Source organism: Wolffia australiana, chromosome 7, assembly GCF_029677425.1.
Source record: "Wolffia australiana isolate 7733 chromosome 7, ASM2967742v1".
NCBI classification, from domain to species: Eukaryota; Viridiplantae; Streptophyta; class Magnoliopsida; order Alismatales; family Araceae; genus Wolffia; species Wolffia australiana.
In genome coordinates this window covers 87,122-106,474 of record NC_135841.1, presented here as the reverse complement: position 1 = coordinate 106,474, position 19,353 = coordinate 87,122, and the positions used below count along the sequence as shown (strand labels likewise).

At 37.6% G+C, this 19,353-nt stretch overlaps 1 protein-coding gene across 1 annotated transcript in view; it reads left to right on the top strand.

Moving 5' to 3' along the window:
- The first annotated feature begins 8,124 nt into the window (after window positions 1-8,124).
- LOC144705382 (kinesin-like protein KIN-14R) overlaps window positions 8,125-19,353 on the top strand; it is a 28,233-nt gene continuing 17,004 nt past the window's right edge. Inside the window, exons 1-3 of the mRNA XM_078578014.1 lie at window positions 8,125-8,272; window positions 8,330-8,436; window positions 8,537-8,828. Coding sequence (XP_078434140.1) covers window positions 8,125-8,272; window positions 8,330-8,436; window positions 8,537-8,828 — 547 coding nt within the window. The remainder of the gene's footprint in view (window positions 8,273-8,329; window positions 8,437-8,536; window positions 8,829-19,353) is intronic.

The window sequence follows — 19,353 nt, the reverse complement described above, 5'->3', positions numbered from 1 at the left end:
AGAGGCGGGGTCAGAACATGAGGGATGCAAAGCGAGGGAAAAAAACAAAGAGAAGAAAGAGGAGGAAGATAAAAATAGAGCAGACGAATGTAGAAAAGGAAATTAAAGAATAAGAAGAAGTGCAAATAATAAGAAAACGGAAGAAAACGGTTGATGAAGAAATTAAAGTAAAAGAAGAGAAAACGGAGGGAGGGGGGAAGGGGGAGAAGAAAAACGTGGAACAAGTAAAGGAAGAAGATGAAGAAGAGTGAAAAACCACAGAAGAGGACGAAGAGAGTAAATGCAGAATGGCACAAAAAAAAAGAGAAAGAGGAGGGCAAAAAAACGAAGAAGAGAAAATCGAAGAAGAGAAGAAAATATAGAATAAAAAGGTCGAATAGGAATTTAAAGACGAAGAAGAAGAGAAAAAAAGAAGAAAAGGGAAGTAAAAGGTAGGGGATGAAATTAAAGAAGAAGAAGAAGAGAAAAACGAGGGGGAGAAAAAAAGAGAGTAAGAACGTGGGAGAAGTAAATAAAGAAGAGGAAGAAGAGGGAAAAAACAAAGAAGAGAAAAAGGAGAAAGTGAAAAAAGAAGAGATTAAAGCGGCAGAGTTGGAAAAATAAGAAGAAGAGTAAGAGAAAAAAAGAAGAAGAAGAGAAAAAAACAAGAAAAGGGAAGTAAAAGGTAGGGGATGAAATTAAAGAAGAAGAAGAAAAGAATAACGAGGGGGGGGGGGGGGAAAAAAGAGAGAAAGAACGTGGGAGAAGTAAATAAAGAAGAGGAAGAAGAGGGAAAAAACGAAGAAGAGAAAAAGGAGAAAGTGAAAAAAGAAGGGATTAAAGCGGTAGAGTTGGAAAAATAAGAAGAAGAGTAAGAGAAAAGAAGAAGAAGAAGAAGAGGAAAAAACAAGAAAAGGGAAGTAAAAGGTAGAGGATGAAATTAAAGAAGAAGAAGAAGAGAATAATGAGGGGAAAAAAAAAAGAGAGTAAGAACGTAGGAGAAGTAAATAAAGAAGAGGAAGAAGAGGGAAAAAACAAAGAACAGGAAGAAGAGAATAAAAACCCAGAAGAGAAAAAGGAGAAAGTGAAGAAAGAAGAGATTAAAGCGGTAGAGTTGGAAAAATAAGAAGAAGAGTAAGAGAAAAAAAGAAGAAGAAGAGAAAAAAACAAGAAAAGGGAAGTAAAAGGTAGAGGATGAAATTAAAGAAGAAGAAGAAGAGAATAACGAGGGGGGGGGGGGGAAAGAGAGAAAGAACGTGGGAGGAGTAAATAAAGAAGAGGAAGAAGAGGGAAAAAACAAAGAAGAGGAAAAAGAGGGAAAAAACAAAGAAGAGAAAAAGGAGAAAGTGAAAAAAGAAGAGATCAAAGCGGTAGAGTTGGAAAAATAAGAAGAAGAGTAAGAGAAAAAAAGAAGAAGAAGAGAAAAAAACAGGAAAAGGGAAGTAAAAGGTAGAGGATGAAATTAAAGAAGAAGAAGAAGAGAATAACGAGGGGGAAAAAAAAAGAGAGTAAGAACGTGGGAGAAGTAAATAAAGAAGAGGAAGAAGAGGGAAAAAACAAAGAAGAGGAAGAAGAGAATAAAAACCAAGAAGAAAAAAAGGAGAAGGTGAAAAAAGAAGAGACTAAAGCGGTAGAGTTGGAAAAATAAGAAGAAGAAGAAGAGAAAAAAAAGAAGAAGAGAAAAAAACAAGAAAAGGGAAGTAAAAGGTAGAGGATGAAATTAAAGAAGAAGAAGAAGAGAAAAACGAGGGGAAAAAAAAAGAGAGTAAGAACGTGGGCGAAGTAAATAAAGAAGAGGAAGAAGCGGGAAAAAACAAAGAAGAGGAAGAAGAGAATAAAAACCCAGAAGATAAAAAGGAGAAAGTGAAAAAAGAAGTGATTAAAGCGTTAGAGTTGGAAAAATAAGAAGAAGAATAAGAGAATAATAGAAGAAGAAGATAAATTATTAGGAATAACAGAAGAAACAAGAAGAAGAAGAAAAATATGGAGAAGAAGAACAAAAAAACCAAAGAAGAGGAAGACGAGGAGGACAAAAAAGAAGAGAAAAAAAACGTAGAATAGGTAAATAAAAAAGAAGTAGAAGAAGAAAAAAACAAAGAAGACGCAGAGGAGGAAAATAAAACAAGAAGAGAAAAAGGAGAAAGTCAAAAAAGAAGAGATTAAAACGGTAGAATAGGAAAATAAAGAATAAGAATAAGAGAAAGAACATGGAAAGATTCAAAGAGTGTGATAGGATCAAGGGAACGATTCAAAGTGTCATTCCACTTCAATGGAATGACAGAAAAGGTGAGTGACAGAGTGAGAGAGAAGGTGGAAGAGAGAAAATTGAAAGAAATAAGTAGGGAGTAAGGGAGAATGTAAGAAGGGAGGGAGACTCATAGAGATAGAAATATAAAGAGGAACAGAGAATGCGATAGAATTCGATAAGAAAGGGAGAATTAGAGAAAGAATTAGAGAAAGAATTACACTGGAATTGGATGAGAGAAAGGGAGAGCCACAGAGTGAGATAAAGGGGGCGAAAGAAAGAAAATCAGGAGAAAGAATTAAGAATTAATCACAGAGTAGGACAGAATGAGAGAAGAAAGGAAGAGTTAAATATTAGAAGATAGAAAGAAACATAGATTGCGATGGAATGAGAGAAGAGGAGGAGAATTATAGGAATAATTCCAGTAGAATGTAATTTGAGAACGAAAAAAGGATAGTAAGAATGAGAGAGTAAGAGAGAATAAGGAAAGAAATTCCGCTCAAGAATTAAGAATAATTCTGCTCAAGAATTAAGAATAATTCTGCTCAGGAATAATTCAAGCATAGCAGAAGAAAAAAAATTCTCAGCACAACACCTACTTGTGATGGATCGTCTTTCTCATTAAATTACTACTTTGTCTCCTTTCCATTCGAAGATCAAGAACAAAGTCACGGATCAGATTTCAACAAATTAACAAAGCGAAAATAAGAAGATCATTGCGTGACAAGATTTTTTTCATCTTTTGAGTTTTACTTTCTCTATTTTCCATTCTAAGATCAAGAACAAAGTTTCACATCGCAGTATAAAAAATTACAAAGTGGAAATAAGGAGATCATTCAGCAGGATTTCATTGCGCTACGAGATGAAAGCAGCAGGAAATGAATAGAAGACCTACCTCTGTAGCCGCAGCCGTCCTCCCCAGTCCTCCGCCGTCTAAGCCGTCTAAGCTCCACAGAGTGTGTCCCGATACCGAGTCACCCAATGTCACCGAGTCACCGTGTATTTTCAATTCAAAAATTTTGAATAAAAAATACACAGTCAATCTTACGAAAATTAAGAATAAGGTTGATCCGATGTGGATATCGGTTTTCGATATCCACATCCAATATCCGATACCGGCATCTGTCCCTGTGAGACGGAGACAGATGCCGAATCGGAACGGATATCGGTATCAGATATCGGCACTGTAGCAGCCGATATCCAATACCGATATCCGATATCCGGATATCAAAAAAACAGGATACTGGAATTTGCCATTCCGGTATCCGGTAGAGTATCCGTCCCGATACCGGCATCCGGTACTGGTATCGGGACGGGCAAACACTACGCGCCACGTGTACTAATGGTAATTGAGATTATTCAATAAAAATATATTTAATTTCACTTAATTAAGAATATTTAGTTAGTGATGAGTATGAATCATCTCCACTAGGAATGATGATTAAGGATTTAATTTTCTCACTATAATGATTATCGGTACGAGAATAGATATCAAGGAAATATAAGTAGAATTATGCAGAGTGTTACAAGAATAAGGTAGAGGGTGCGCTGTATATGCTAGTGTTCGAATGCATGAATGATATGATGGTAAAGATAGAGACATTATAATGGGGACGTATGATAATAAAATGATAAATGAAAGGATGATAACAAAATATAATTATTGTAGCAATGATGTTGGGAGAGGTACAAAGTAAGGCGAAGACACTTACCTTAGATCCTTACATTCCGTTAGGATCAAGGCAATTTACAAGAGTCAATGAGCTCCCTCTCTTCTCTAATGCTTCTTCCCACACACCCAAGACACAAAGAACACACTTGATGGATCTCAAAACTCACTATCTTTCAATCAGCCCACATAAGTAGGAAGCAATTTCAAGATGAATTTCACAATAATCCAAGCTCCATTTAAACATCATAGGGTATATATGGAAAGAGGAGGGGAAGATGAAGAAATAGTGAAAATTTCAGCTCAATTAGAGTTGTAGATCAAAACCTATGGCCGTTTGAAGTTGAGCCAATCCGAGTTCTTGATTTTTTTGCTCTCATTGTCATCCGCTCCCTCATTTTCTGTTTTTGGTTAAAAAAATCACGTCGTTTAAGTTTTCGTGTCTCCTCACCTTCTATGATTGATTTCTCATTTTTCGCGCCCCATGTACCTGAAAAAAAGGCAAAAAGAAAGGGCAAAGTGATAATAAAAAAGGAGAAATAAGATTCTTTCTTGAGGTTGATGTGGTGGTGCTTTAGCGTGCGCCACATCACTTTTCTTTTTTTATTTTGTTTTAAACGAGTGGAAACAAGCACGCCACATGTCATTCATCAATGCAATCATCGCTTTGCGAATCGCGAAGCGATGATTCCCTTGTTAATGATTGGCTGATGCAAATCATCAACAACCCTACCCTTCGTCGCCGTTTGAGGAATCGAACAATGACACGCGACAACGTGAATAAAAAGGCTAAAAAATAATTTCAAATTCATATTTAATAAAATAAAATCCCAAAAAATACATATAAATATGTATTTCAACTTAGAAAAATCATATGTTTCCCACTATGTCGAAAACTTCCAGAAAAATCATATTCTGTCTTAAAACTGATTGTTTTAGAATCTATAGTCATAAAATTCTCCAAAAATGTATAAAAATTCAGAAAATTAAGAGTTGTTTTCTAAAAATAGATTTAATCATTATAAGGGTTATAACATGAAAATATAAGTAATTTAATGCAAATAAACATGTAAATATGATCATATAAGGTATTAAATATACATGTTATTACTACTCTATCTGGATACTTTGTGTATCCTTTGAATATGAATATGTGAACTACATGATCAAAGAATAGTGGTCTCTATTTTACAATATAATCACAATTCACTGAGTCAGATAATGGATTCATAGACTTCATTATAAGCATTACACATGCAATATAATGAATATGTTCTATTAATGAACGTGGAACGAGATGCGGAATGTGTGATTAGCTTGGCGGCCACATATATTTCCATCACCATAAAGGGTGCAGGAAGACGAAGATGCACGCCAACACTGAGAAGAAGAGAAGGGGAAGCGCACCGAGGTTTGTGTGCAGAAATCGGAAACCCCCACCCCCATTTCTTCAAATCAGGGCAGTTCCAATATCTTCCTCACTCAATCTTGATGAAACCTAGTTAATGAACATCTTAATTTACAAAAATAATTATTTCAATTTAAAGTTGAAGTTGGCTTGTGTCTTATTTTAGAAGATCGACTTCCTTAAGGCATTTTTTATCATTTACTTCGTATCTCTAATATCTCTAACAAATATTAATTCTAAAAATAATATAATAAATTTATTATCTAATAAATATATTACCTCTACCTTTCGCTGTTTCTTTATATCTCTACCACTTTTTCTACTAATTACTTATCTTCCACCCGTTCACCATCTTCATTATTATCACTGTATCATTTTTTTGCTTTACTACATTTTATTTTAATATCCTTATTATTATCTTATTTCACCTAACCCTCACTCTGTGTTAGAGCTATCTTAAAATGTCAGTCCTAGTGTAGAGGACCTCACTCCTACTTTATTTTATTTGATTTAGGAAGATCAAATCAAAAGTGGCATTAAAAAAACTCTAATTTTCCTCTGGTAGTGCCCTTCCCTCATATAACTGCAAGGATGTATTCTTATATACATAGTTCACAAAATTTCAGTTCACATGCATGGAATTCCTCAATAACGTGGTTCATCGTAATCAGTGGTGTGCAATTGAAGTATTTTAAACATGTTGAGTGTCTCCATGTAATCTAAATTATGTGCTTCCCAAATATGGTCACGCCAAGATGTAGATTAACCAATTACCATTAATTACCATTCCATGGAGTATTATATGCTTCTGAGTTTGCCTCTAGCATTTTTCTCATCATGTCCCTTGAATAACTTAATCCACACCCTCTCCAAAGTTCCCCTTAATTAACTTAATATAATGAATATTTGTTGCATCTCTGTTTCCTTTATTTTTTCTCATGTTTCCTTAATTTGACGGATACTTATTCTCCCATGAGTGTGTGCAGCTTTTCATCCATCTCTAGTTTTGCTTTTGACTGTGTTTATCATCTTTAACATTACTTACCCAACGATCCCAAAACTGAAGGACCTGTTTCTCATGAGGCAAGTGAACAAAAGCAGAATCAATCAACAGGAAAATTCATATGTCATCTTCATCTTAAAACCTATGAAGATAAATCTAGTAGAAAGGGAGGTGCCCTCGCAGAAGCTAAGTTGTCCACCATGTTTGGCAATGCGAGAAGGTACAGTCTTCCTCATGTTTCATCAATATGCTCAAACATATAGTAAAATTTTGAAACCATAACTTAAATATCCCCATGTTCGGTCTCATTTTTTTTACATATCACATTATTCTGTCATGCAGAGATCAAAAACTGATAGCCCATCTAAAAGCATTAGGGGCATGAGACTTGAATGCTCTCTTTTCTTCTTCTATACCCTCAAATTTATTAACTTTTATCCCAATCGATTTTTGTGCAGGTTCTTGGTGAAAGCTCAACATCGGAGACAAGAAATCAACTATGAAAACTTGGGTCAATAGAACCCCACCCGCACCTCTCGGCGCGTGGTGAGCGGCGGCCTTGCGCCGGCTGTCGTCCCCAGTTTTCTAGATGAAAACTATGTGACAGTGATGTTGCCATCTCTAGTAAGTGTTTGTGATTTGTCGACTTATCAATTTTTTTTTCATTGGGAGCATTGAACAACACCAACGAAGAATGAACAATTATTAACATTTTTTTCAAAATTGACAGAAAATAATACGTGGACTTTTCAACTTATAGTGTGAAAGCAATGATCTGACAAATTATTTTCCCTAATTTGCCCCTCGTTGTTCTTCCTTAAAATCTCATATGCCACGATTTCAAAGTGACGACGGAGCGGTGATATTTTTGGGACAATCTGCTCAAATATCCATCGATGATTGTTGTTTGTGGAGTCAACTTCCAGCATGAGTGCACTGGAGCGCAGCCGCTGTCACAGATTGCTGTTCATAAGGTGTCACATACGTGAACGCTTCGCCTTGGCTTATTGATTTGCAGGTACTTCTTTTTAGTACCTAGTAATGCTAACAAGAGCAACAAACCATTGTCATTCATAAATTTGATGATAGTATTGAAGGTTTTTTTTTTTGAGTTTTAAACATGTATGACTTTGATTTATTTTGGATTCAATTCAAATCAAGGTGCATTTGAAAAATTGCATGTTTTAAGAGAATTTCAGAAAAGTTGGTGAATTCTATCATGATTGACTTAAAGTTAGTAAGAATTTATTAAAGTTTGAGCAAAGAATATTAGTGAAAGTAGGATGTTTCAGTTGGGGTTTGAGGGACCAAAGTGTGGTATATTGTCTATCTGAAATCACATCATTCAATAGGACCATCATTAATGAAATTTCTTCTTCTCGCAGAAACAATTGGAGACAAGGCAGGTACACTTTGCCACAAAGTGCATGAATCTGCCGGCAGTGTTCCAGAAAATAGAAAAATAATAGTCAGAAAGCAAGCTCTTGGTAACTAAGGATCTTGTTGAGTATGAACGGTTTGTTCTTTGATCTAGTTGCAAAGAACTGCCCATTTAATTGCAGTTGTTCTGCGTAGTAGCCCAATGGGAAGCTCCCAAGATCGAGTACATGGAGGAGCTATCTAAAATAATAAAGCTCTAAAATCAAGTTGAAGAAGCAAAAGGAAACATCAGAGTGTTCTGCCGCTATTGTCCACTCACTACGGAAGAGATCTCTGCCGGCCACTTAACGTCGCTTGTCTTCGAAGGCACAAAATACGTTGATCTCAGACTGTCGAGCTTGTCAAGTTTGAGGAAGACATTGAAGTTTGACCGAGTTTTCATGCCCAAGGAAGATCAATCTGCGGTGTACGACGATGTGTCGCCACTGGTGGTCTCCGTCCTCGATGGCTTCAACATGTACATATTTGTGTACAAGCAGATGGGCACAAGGAAGACCTTCACCATGGAAGGCCCAGAGCATAACAGAGGCATCAACTACAGAACTCTCGAGGAGCTCTTCAAAATCCTTCTCCTACGATGAGAAGCCTTCTCCTACGACGTCACCATTAACATCCTCAAAGTAAAAGTAAAGAAGTTACTAAAAATTAGGGACTCGATCGCGTCGTCCTCCATGTTATCAAAGAAGTTGAAGGTGATGGATCTGAAGTCCCCCAAATAATAGAGGTGAAGGTGGAGAGTGAGGAGGAAGCGTGGGATGTGCTTTGAGCTGGGAGCAGCGTGTGCGTCATTAGGTCGAACAAGTCAACAAGCACAATAGCCGATTTCATCGCGTGCTTGGCGTGCGGGTGAAGGCGAAGAGCTTGGTGAATGGGGATTACATGAGCAACAAGCTCTGGCTCTTGGACTTGGCCTTAATCGAGAGGCTGGTCAACACTCACACACAAGGGGAGCGTCTTAGGGGAGTACATAGCATAAACAAGTCCTTGTGTGCCCTCGATGATGTGATATATGTGCTCGCCTACAAGAGTAGCCACGTTCCTTATAGGAATTCTAAGCTGACCCACTTGCTTCAAGACTCACTAGGTAAATTTCAATTCAGTTTAGTTAAGTTCCTTTTATCTCCTTGTTTTCTTTGGTTGTGTTCATTGCTGGGATTGCATGTGGATATTCCAAGGTGCTGATCTTTGTGCCAATTAGCCATCGGAGGAATACAACGAGACGTTGAGCCCTATGAATTTTGTAATTCGGGTAAGAGGATTGGAGCTTGGGCATGTGAAGAGGAAAATTCAACGAGGAACTTAAAAAGACCAAGAAACTAGTGAGAAGAAAAATAGTCATCCCAGTTCTAATATATGATTCAACTGAAAAGGAGAATTCTGTCCCCCTCAAACAAGTGTGGCGATTGAAAGAAGAATCCCTCAGGAGAATGGAGGAGAGGTATCAAAGCTTGAAGGGTAAACTCAGGAATAAGGACCAATTGTGTAGAAGCCTGCAACAAAACGTTTTGTCACTAGATTTCTGTACAGAAAAATAGAGTTTTCCTAAATTTTGTTGACTGAATTTTTTGGCACAAATGAAGTTTAAAGATTTGGAAGGGCAGCTCCAGGCAATAGTTGCTGCTAGACTGTGCAACAGAAGATCAGTATAGCTTCTCAACTAACTTCTCGAACACCCTCCAATTTCTGATAGATGACCTTGATGAACCGACCAGGTCAAAGAGATAGAGAGTAAATTGAAGGAGCAACAATCGGCGATGTACATGGTGAAGGAGCTCAAGTGCAGGTTCAACAAAAGGGAAAGCGGAGAATATCTTCTTGAGCAAAAGATATGATATTCTAGCATGATCTTTCAACACACGACTGTCATGGCTAACCAGTTCTTTTTCAGTGTATCAATGGTCTTCAGTGGAAACTCAAGGAAGTCAGTTGATGCTTATTGGTGAGCTCCAAAGCCCAGGTGATAAAACAAATTAAACGTTGACTTCATTACATTTTTGTCTTTGATGAGCAGATCACAGCACAAAGAGGAGAAGTACAAGTACAAGTACAAGTACAAGTACAAGTAAAGGAAGTAGAGGAGGGCGCCTACGGCCATATACTGAGAGCATCAATGGTGGATAACAAAGGCGACACTGCCTAGACAGATTCAGAACGCTTTAAAATGGTTGAACCTTTGTAACACGACGAGAGAAGGTGTGAAAGTTAGACAGAGAAAGAGGGCTTCAACGGCGACGACACCAAGAAGAGGAGGAGAAAGTTGCTTGTGCCCCACACATTGTTTGGCTGTGAGATGAGGGGTGCTACAATAGCAACTTCGCCGATGGGTGGCCGCCACACCTCTGAAGCTGGCGGTGTGGGGCAAAGACAAGTAGAGGGTGACAAAGATGTGGTCTCGATATTGAGAGCCAAATCTGCAAACATTTCTGTTATTTTTGCAGTTTGTCAATCAGTCACTGGCTTCTTAAACCAAAGTTCATTCATAAAAAAAGTTTGGTGGGTTCCAAGTTGGTATCACACCATTGACCAGGGGTAAAACCTCACACATGAATTTGTGCATGCCCTCAATGCTGATTCAAGATTGTATGCAGGGATTGCCAAACGGAATTTTCTTGGGTTCAACAAGGCATGTCGATTTAAGCACTATGAGAGTAATGGGATAATTGTGGATAGGCAATACGTAGCCTAATCCACCTGGGTCAAGTCAAATTATTCACATGGATGGTTTAGTTCCACCATCCAATGTTATTATTAACTCTCTTGGAAGATATATGTTATCTGTATTGGTGAAATGATGTCAATCCACATGGAGAGTTTAAATCATTTTTTGTGTTTTTCAAGGTGGAAAGAGGTGTGACTATTTTAGAAATGTACTCTTCACTCGTGAAGAGACTAGCAGTTAGGATAAATTAAGGATCAAAGATATATGAATAAAGTTAAATAAAATATACAATTAAACATGGGGCTATGAGTCAATGTAGAGGATGATTATAAGGAGTAGGGTTATTCTCTACAGATAAAAATGACAGTAGGCTGTTACAACACACTAAAATAAAGCAACCTGTGGAGCACATTATTTTTTGATAGTTGAGAAAGAAGTCTCAAAATGTAAGCAGACCCCTCTATTGTAAGTTTTTTCACTGAGAATAATTCCAAATTTGAACTCATGGTACTTACATAACAAACGCCATTATTTTTTCCCACATGATCTATGTTGGATTTTTCTTTGCTTCATTTTTTAAGGACAATGAAACTGATAACAGCATGCACCTAGCATCCTTAAAGATAGACTTTACATCCTAAAATAACATTCATTTAAAAACAATTAATTATTGGCACAAAAACTTTGCTATAGCCTTTGGATGCACCACGTATCTACCCTCTGATGTCGGACGTCATCTAGGACGCCATCCAATCGACACCGAGTATGATGGCTCAGTGCTGATAAAGGATAACTGTATCGTACGTCGACATTGTTGTTGTCCGACGGTCAATGTAACTACGATGCGCAAAATGAGTGCCCTACGTGTCATACGTGCAGGCTCCGACTCGAGGGACGCGTCAAACTCCAAGCTTAAATAGGGTTTCTTGGTGGCAACGACAGTGGCCTCTCGAACCTCGTCAAAGCGAAGAAGGCGTCTACAGCCGAACGGAAGTTATCCGTTGGGCTCGCATGTAATAGACGGTCTCGTCCGTACAGGTAAGACACTCAAAGTTTTTCGTAGTTTTCTCTCAATACCTCTCTCATCTACCTAGCCCAAGCACGGTGGAGTCAAGACGAAAGCATTTTATAAGTGGTAAATAAATGAGCGACGGGAGAGGGGGGCATACCTCGTCGATGCGTGGCTCGCGGTGCAGAAGTTCATTGATGACGACGGTGATTCAGAGCAGGTGGAGCGGATAGACGTTGTAGAGCAGACGGCAGCTCGATGAGCAATCAATGATGTCAGAGCAGCTGGTAAAGGTCAGATGAGCCAAGGGTGGAGAGCGAGTCCGAAGGAGGCAGGATGTTTAGCTCGAGCTCGCATCCCATCTCCGCAAGCACGTCCTGCGCGACGGACCGTGGTGCAACCTGGAGGCAGTGGCAAGCAACATCACGCGTACAATAGGCAGGACTCAACGGTTCAGCGGCTTGATAGGTGCCTTGTCCCAATCAATCGGTGATCGAACAGGTGGGGTGCGTGATTTGGCAGGCGTTGGAGTCGTCCTACATAGCAACTGGCGAGATAGCGTGGTGCAGACCCTTGTTGGGTGGTTTCCAAAGGACGGTGTACCACCTCTTGGGTGATAGTTGCACTCCCCGCCTTTAAACTGGCATCTAGTAATCGCTCGAGTACGCGCCTTAGAGCGCTGACCGTGGGGCTCAACAATCAGGTGGCGCGAATGGCAGACGATCGGCGTCCCGCGGTCGAAGCACATTCTTGTGACGCCTCTGAAGGGCGCGGGACGACCAGTCAGGTTGACCAGGCAGTCCGACACTCTTTTCGCGATCCGTCGTGAAAGTCCAGGAGCAGTCCCGACTCCCGCTCGGGAAGATCCACCTCGACGTCGTACTTCACACGAGCGGGGCGACTCGCGAACGTGGAAGGATCAGCACAACACCGATAAGCGCCGACCTCCCAGGAAGAGAGAGGAACCCGATAAGGCTCGGGTTGAATCTGGAGCTTGCCATTTTCTTCCCTCAACCAAACCTAGTGCAGGCAGCGGGGGGCGCGTTGCACCGGCGTCCAACTATGGCCATTTGCTAGTGGGGCCTGAAGAGGGGTCGATCTAGATCTAATGATCAGATCTTCCTCTCACGGGTAGGTTCCCTGTCTTGAATGGGAGTGTCAACGTTGGTGGCTTCCCTGGTCTATCCCTTCTTCACAACCTCTCTTCTCCCTTAACTCCTCTCTCTTTTCTTCCTCTCTCTTTGTCATTCCCTGATCTTCCTTGTTCTTCCTGGTCAAAGGGATTAAGGGGCCCTCCTATTCCCTTATAAAGGGGGAGAGGATGGGACCTTAAGTGGGTTAACAAAGGGGGGAATTGGGTCCATTAGGGGGCCCTTATAGAATGGGCCACGATTACACATAGAGGGGGGAATTTCAAATTAAAAGAGAATGGAAAGAGGACTAGAAGCCCCTTCCCATGATGATGAAAACACGGGTACGGGATGCGTCGCAGTGCGACAAAAACAGGACGATGAATGCAGGAAAAACACAAAACACGAGGAAGAATGACAAAATGAAAAATGTGATAATCGAGTATTTATCACCCGATCTTCGACGACAGTGGCAAGCGGCGCACACGATGTCGTCGACGATCTTCGATGGCGTGCGCCATCACCCCCGCTCTTGAATTCAACAGTTTACAATAAGATAGTATGATCTTCCTATTTCATATCATATAAAGTGCGATATGTGTGTATCATGAAACTTTCTGAATTCTCATAAACTGACATGATTTATACCTATCAATATTTAAAAAAACTACTAGAAGCAACACAATCCTAGGACAAGGTACGCATCGTCCAATGATTAGAGAAATGATGGAATTGAATAACTGTTTAAATTATCCTGAATATCCGTTAGATTCCCATGGAAATCCTGCTCACAAGAAACTTAGAGAATTTTATGAGCCACCAAGTTTTGAAGAATACCTTGCACTCAAGGAAAACTCTTATAGGAATCATGGAGTAGGGAATCATAGAGATGATCCTAGGGAAAACTTGAAGGGTTTTGAAGAAGGAAAAACAGAATCTTTTGAAACTCTTAATTTTGAGTTTGAGGATCCTCTAGATTATCCTTGATATTAGAAGGCACCATCTCCTTAACCCATACACCATGGTATAAGTTATTCTACTAAAAGCATAGATGTGAGTTCTCCTATCCCTACTAATATCCCTACTAGATCAAGTTCTCCGATAACCAAGGAATCACCTATTAGTGCTCCTATCCCTGACCATTCTCAAATAGTTCCGGTTGTCCAAACTATGATATCCATGATGTCTCAAGTGAAGGATCATATGATGAAATTCAATGAAAGAATTAAAAAATTGAGAATTATAGATGTCAAGAACCTACAGGTGACATGATAAGCAAAGAAAATAGCGAAGGATTAGTAAAATTAGGAGATGAAGTAGAGGAGCAAAAACTCCACAACCCTCAAATCACATTAGAAAAACCTGTAGGAAAACCTCCTAGGAGAAGGAACTTATAGATGAAGTTGTTGGAACAAACAGAGTACAAAATTACATGTGAAATTGGAGGAACAAAATTCAAGAATGTAGTTATTGATCTTGGTTCCAATCTGAATATCATACCTTCTTCTATGTTTATGAGACACCCTATAGGAAAGGTAATGCCCTCTTCTGATGTTGTCTGTTTTGATGATGGAGTTCAGATAGCTACTAAAGAAAAAATCTCCAATATGTGCATTGATATAGAGGGGTTTTAATTCAGATCTAATTTTGTGATCCTTGAAGGAAAGTCAAAGAAAACACCCTTAGTTCTTGATATATATTTATTGAAAACAGCTAGGGCTATGATTGATATTGAGGAAGAATAGGTAATCCTTAGAAAATAAGATAATATTGTGTTCCTTAGTTTAGATATTTATGATAGCAAAACTGTACTCTACGAGAACCACATTAAAAAATTCCTAAGGAAGAAACTGCGGTAGACGTTCTATCATATCAACTTAGTTCTATCCTTGAAACAGTTGATTCATCATTGTCATCCGTTAGTCCACCTTCTAAAAACTTTTTTACACCATCATGCATATAATCTCAAGTGGGACTTTTTGCTTTATAAATAGTTAATCTCCACTTAAGAAATGATATGAATAAATTAAATGATCAAAAGAGTGAGATGCATGAAATTATATAGAATTTAAAAATGGAGAATGAGTCATTGACTAAAAATTTTGCTGCTTACTAAAGAAGGAAAATAGATGTATACATGGAAGGAAGATTACAGATTTTGACATGAGAAGGAGGTGTGGGGATCATGATCATGCAAAGATGAAACAAACCTTGATTTTGGATAATGTGGGCGTCAATTTCCAAATGGCTAGGGTGTCTAGTGTGTGTGTCGGGGATAGGAAAATCGAAGGATTGCAGCACTATGACTCAAAAAGGTAGAGAGTTGAGTGAATTGAGGACCCCCACCATGCCACCATTCACTGAGCCAATCCTACTTGAATGTTGTTTTCATTCATTGAGCCAATATTACTTTAGGGTGGAAGATAGGCATTTCTCCAAGTCTTTAAGCACAGAATTTTCTTTTTCTTGATTATCCATCCACCTTACAATTCCATTTGCCATTCCATTTGTTATACCATATGTCATATACCTTTCCATTTCTTTGAACCTTTCTCTGACCAACAGCCTTTCGTGGATGGTAGCCACCTCCCAAGCCATTCTATCACCTTTTCCATGGGATCACCTATATTCCACCTCTATTCCCATTTCTGTCTAATTTCGCTCTTCAATTTCTTAATACCTCTTTGAGTAAATGATTTTACATAATGCCCTCATTAGAGTAAATGATCACTCTCTGATCTCTACTTTTACACAATGTTTTAGTATGTTCTTTACTCCTTTGAATAAAAATCCCCAACTTCAAGCAAAATCTGAGGAATCAAAAAAAAAATTGTTGTAGGCATTTTAGTACATCAATCTTGATACAATCTGTTGCTATTGAATCTAGTAAGGGCATCACACATGATTTTTTTGTTCTATATCCATCTCTTCTTCTATGTCTTGGGAGAAGGCAACCTGAAATGATAAATCCTTGATGAAACCATACATTCCAAATTCATATCTTCCCCTTTGAGCATTCTATCTTTCATTTGTTCTTATTATCTTACCCATGCCGTCAAACCATTCGATATTATGTGCTAACTGGGAGGTAGAAAATGTCTAGCTTTTATCGTATAGTAGGAGGAAACATAGTGGAGAATTTTAACATAAAGTATCCAATACTCGGAAGAGAGTGACTTTGATATGAGAGGCGAGAGGTCCACCACTTGAAGAGTGCAGTAAGAAACCTTTAGATCAGTGTCAAATCTAGAGAGAAGTACATCTTTCTATCTCATTCCGTTAGTTCTACCCAAACCAAGAGGGATGGCACCCATATTCCTGACAAGGTGGAATCCAAATCCTCTAGGGGAGTTCCTTTTGAGCATAATATTGATATTTCTAACACTTCATGCAGATGAATAAGAGTTGATGGATAAAGAAGTCATCTAAAGTAACATTGGTACATTGCTAAGGGACTAGCGATGATTTAACTGGGGGGTATGATAACTTACAATTTATAATGTTTAATTGATGAATATTTCAGTACATTTATTTGTTTTAATGGCCATATTTGCATGTTATCATATATAAATGGAGATAAATGACTTACACTTTGATTTTATTATTGTTTCTAATTTTTTAGTCTTTTTTACGTGATATTTGACCTCTTTGTATTGAATTCATATTTTTTTACAGGGGTTAGAATACTTGGTTAAAGGTTGATATGAGTTTTACTAATTTTTTGGTTTTTTCCATATTTTTTAATAATTTTTTGGCCACGATATAGCAAAGAAATGATTTTATGAATACATATTTTACTTATTTGGCATTTTATAAAGAATTTTATAATATACTTTTACTTAATATATATCATGTGGCATCCACGTCATTAGCCCAAAATACGGACGCCTAAGTGGATGCATTTTTTATAATAATGAGGGGGAGAGAGGGAGCATTATTGGCTCATTGTGGTATCGCAAATCACGATGCCATAATGAGCAAATTATTGCTTTGAATGGAGTTACGCGGCACGTTGGCGAGAGAAAAGGGTATATTTTTTTTGATTTGCTTTGTTGTGCATTTATGATATGTAGAGTTGAATGCATATGGAATCAGTTACCCGCATGCATTTAATGCACCGCTAAACGACACATGTGCGTTTATATTCATAAAAGGACGTCTGTTATATTTAATTCATGCGGTGTTGATTCACTGCATGCATTAAATTCACGCAGAAATCAACTATGCATGTATTAAAAAAATATGGTAAGCTCACCTTATTTTGTCTTTTTCTTTTAAAAAAAATAATATAGGGCGATGTGGTGCTCTATGGGACATTAAATGAAGCATAATTATCCAATGATTGCAGTCTTTGAAGCACGCAATAACGTGGCAGCGCACGATCTCAGGATGGGGAAAATGAGAAAAAAATGCCAACCAATAGAAAAATGCCATTTTTTAAGAGAGTAAAAGAGATCCAACGGCCTAGATTAATCCTCAGTAAAGCAATGATATATTGATATCCAGATGTCTGATTGAGCTGAAATTTTGAGGGTATGTTTGCCTTTTACCCCTCTATGATCCATATGGTTGGATCTTTAAATAGAGGTCTGGAAAAAGGTGAAATTCACTTTTTGAAGCTCTCCCTGAGGATTTGGCCAGGAAGGACATAGGGATTTCTTTGGAAGTCCACACATGTTGGTTCATCATTCGAAATTGTAAGTTTCTAATTTGATTTATTAACTTCTTCTTGAACGATGCTAAAATGCCAAGGCATGGGCAAAATGTACATGCCCGTGAAGTTGTTTTGAAATAAAATTAGCATTGCATTTTGATTTTGATTCGAGATGTGATTTTTAATCTTTAGTTATACATTGATTCGGAGCATTTTTACATTTTTATATTTTCTGATTATGGTCGAATTTCATCTTTTCCCCAAATTCTTCTACTTTCTCTCTCTAGGTTAGATCTCTAACGTTCTCTCTCTATGTTTAAAAATTTATTATTTAAAACTTCAATTAAACATCTAAAATTCCTAAATCCAAAATTTCATAAAAAAGATCGTCCATCTTCAAGTCCAATTTTAAAACCCCTTTTTGTGCTTATTAATTCTCAATTTTAAATATATATAAATTTACTTGTAAAAATTATTTTTTTTGGGAAATTGATAATCCGAATTGATTTCATATTATAATCATAATTATCCTACTCAAGTGTGTCGACAGAAAATAATAAAAATCAAAATTAAGTTTCTACTTAATTTTGATTAATTATAAACATAATTAAAGTTTATCAAGTGCAAAACTAATTCATTCCTGAATTAAATTATTTAAAATCCGATAAAAATTCTTGCTTAGTGCATCCTTGTGGTTCGACCCCTTGCTTGCTCAATACATAGTACTTAGTGATTAAGGGTCATTATAAATTTTATTGCACAAGTGTAAAAGCCCAAACTACGACGTAATTACACATCATTTTTAGGCTTATCATCAGGTTACATATTAGTTGAGTATTTCCTTTAGAAACAGAGAGTGAAAGATGATAAGAAGACTTTGAGTGCTCATATAATGGAGGGACACAAAGTTTATCACGGTGTTGATACTGAGTTTTTGAGTAGGGCATCACTTGATTGAGGTCCCAAACCTAGTCGTATGAAGCTCTGAAAAGGGACATAGTTAAATCAAATAAGAATAGTAGGTTTTTGTACAAACAGGGTTAGGCAAATAAGTTTGTCATTTAGGGATAAATAAAATAAATCAGTTGAATTCAACCAAAATTTAACTCCATAAGTGTATATTAAAAACAGATATGCGTGCAAATGCTTTGGGAAGGATGACAAAGGTTTAGTAAATGGTTGCTTAGATTTATGATAACTCAATAAAAAGTATTAATTAAGAGTTCACTAAGGCACATTTTATATATGTTCATATTAAAGATAACATGGAGCATGTGCGTTTAGTGAAATATAATGTTAGAACCCTCCACATATATTAATCTTTTAAATAATATAAAAGTGTAGTTTTTTTTTTTACTTAATCTGACCCACTTTTTCAATCAGTCAAGTGGGCTGAATCTAACCTCTTCTTTGGAAAAATTTGGACCTTTTTCAGGACTTGAAAAATTATTATGGTGAAATGACCAAGGAATTCTTCACAAAGCCAAAGGTGATCTCATTGGGCTAATGGGCCTCCCTCTTGGGAGAAGACCCAAGAAGGAGCTCCAAGAGATCCTTGAAAAGGGTTCATATCTTCTAGAACCGGCTAATGGGCCTATGGAAGCTTGGCTGAACTCACACCCATCAACTTGATCCAATATCTAGAGCGTGCCTATAAATGCTTTAGACACCCGTGCAAAAAGACATCCTGAATTTTCATTTGGAGTTTTAGTGAAAGGGTGAAAATATTTTTTCTTTCTCTCTCTTTGTAGAATTATGAGAGTTGGTGAGAGCCAAGTGGAAGGTAAGCTGACAAGGCCTAGATGGGAGAGAGAAAATTATTCTCTCTACTCCGTCTCCTAATAAGTCATCCTCTCTCTATCTCTCTACATTGAAACATTCCTCTAATAGTGATTATAATGTGTTAAATTATAATGTACTGATTGTTTTACTCTTTTAATGGGAAGTTGCCTCACCATTTTGGACATAATTGATACATTACAGCCTTTAACTCTACCATCAGAATTTCTGGCAACTCACCTCATTTGATTTGGTTTTTGGATCCATTGTACACTTATATTTTCAAAATAATTAAATGATGGTTAGAATGATATCAAGAAAAAATAGAACTGGGTAAATTTAGGAGAAACCAAAATGATGAAGATGAATGATTATGGG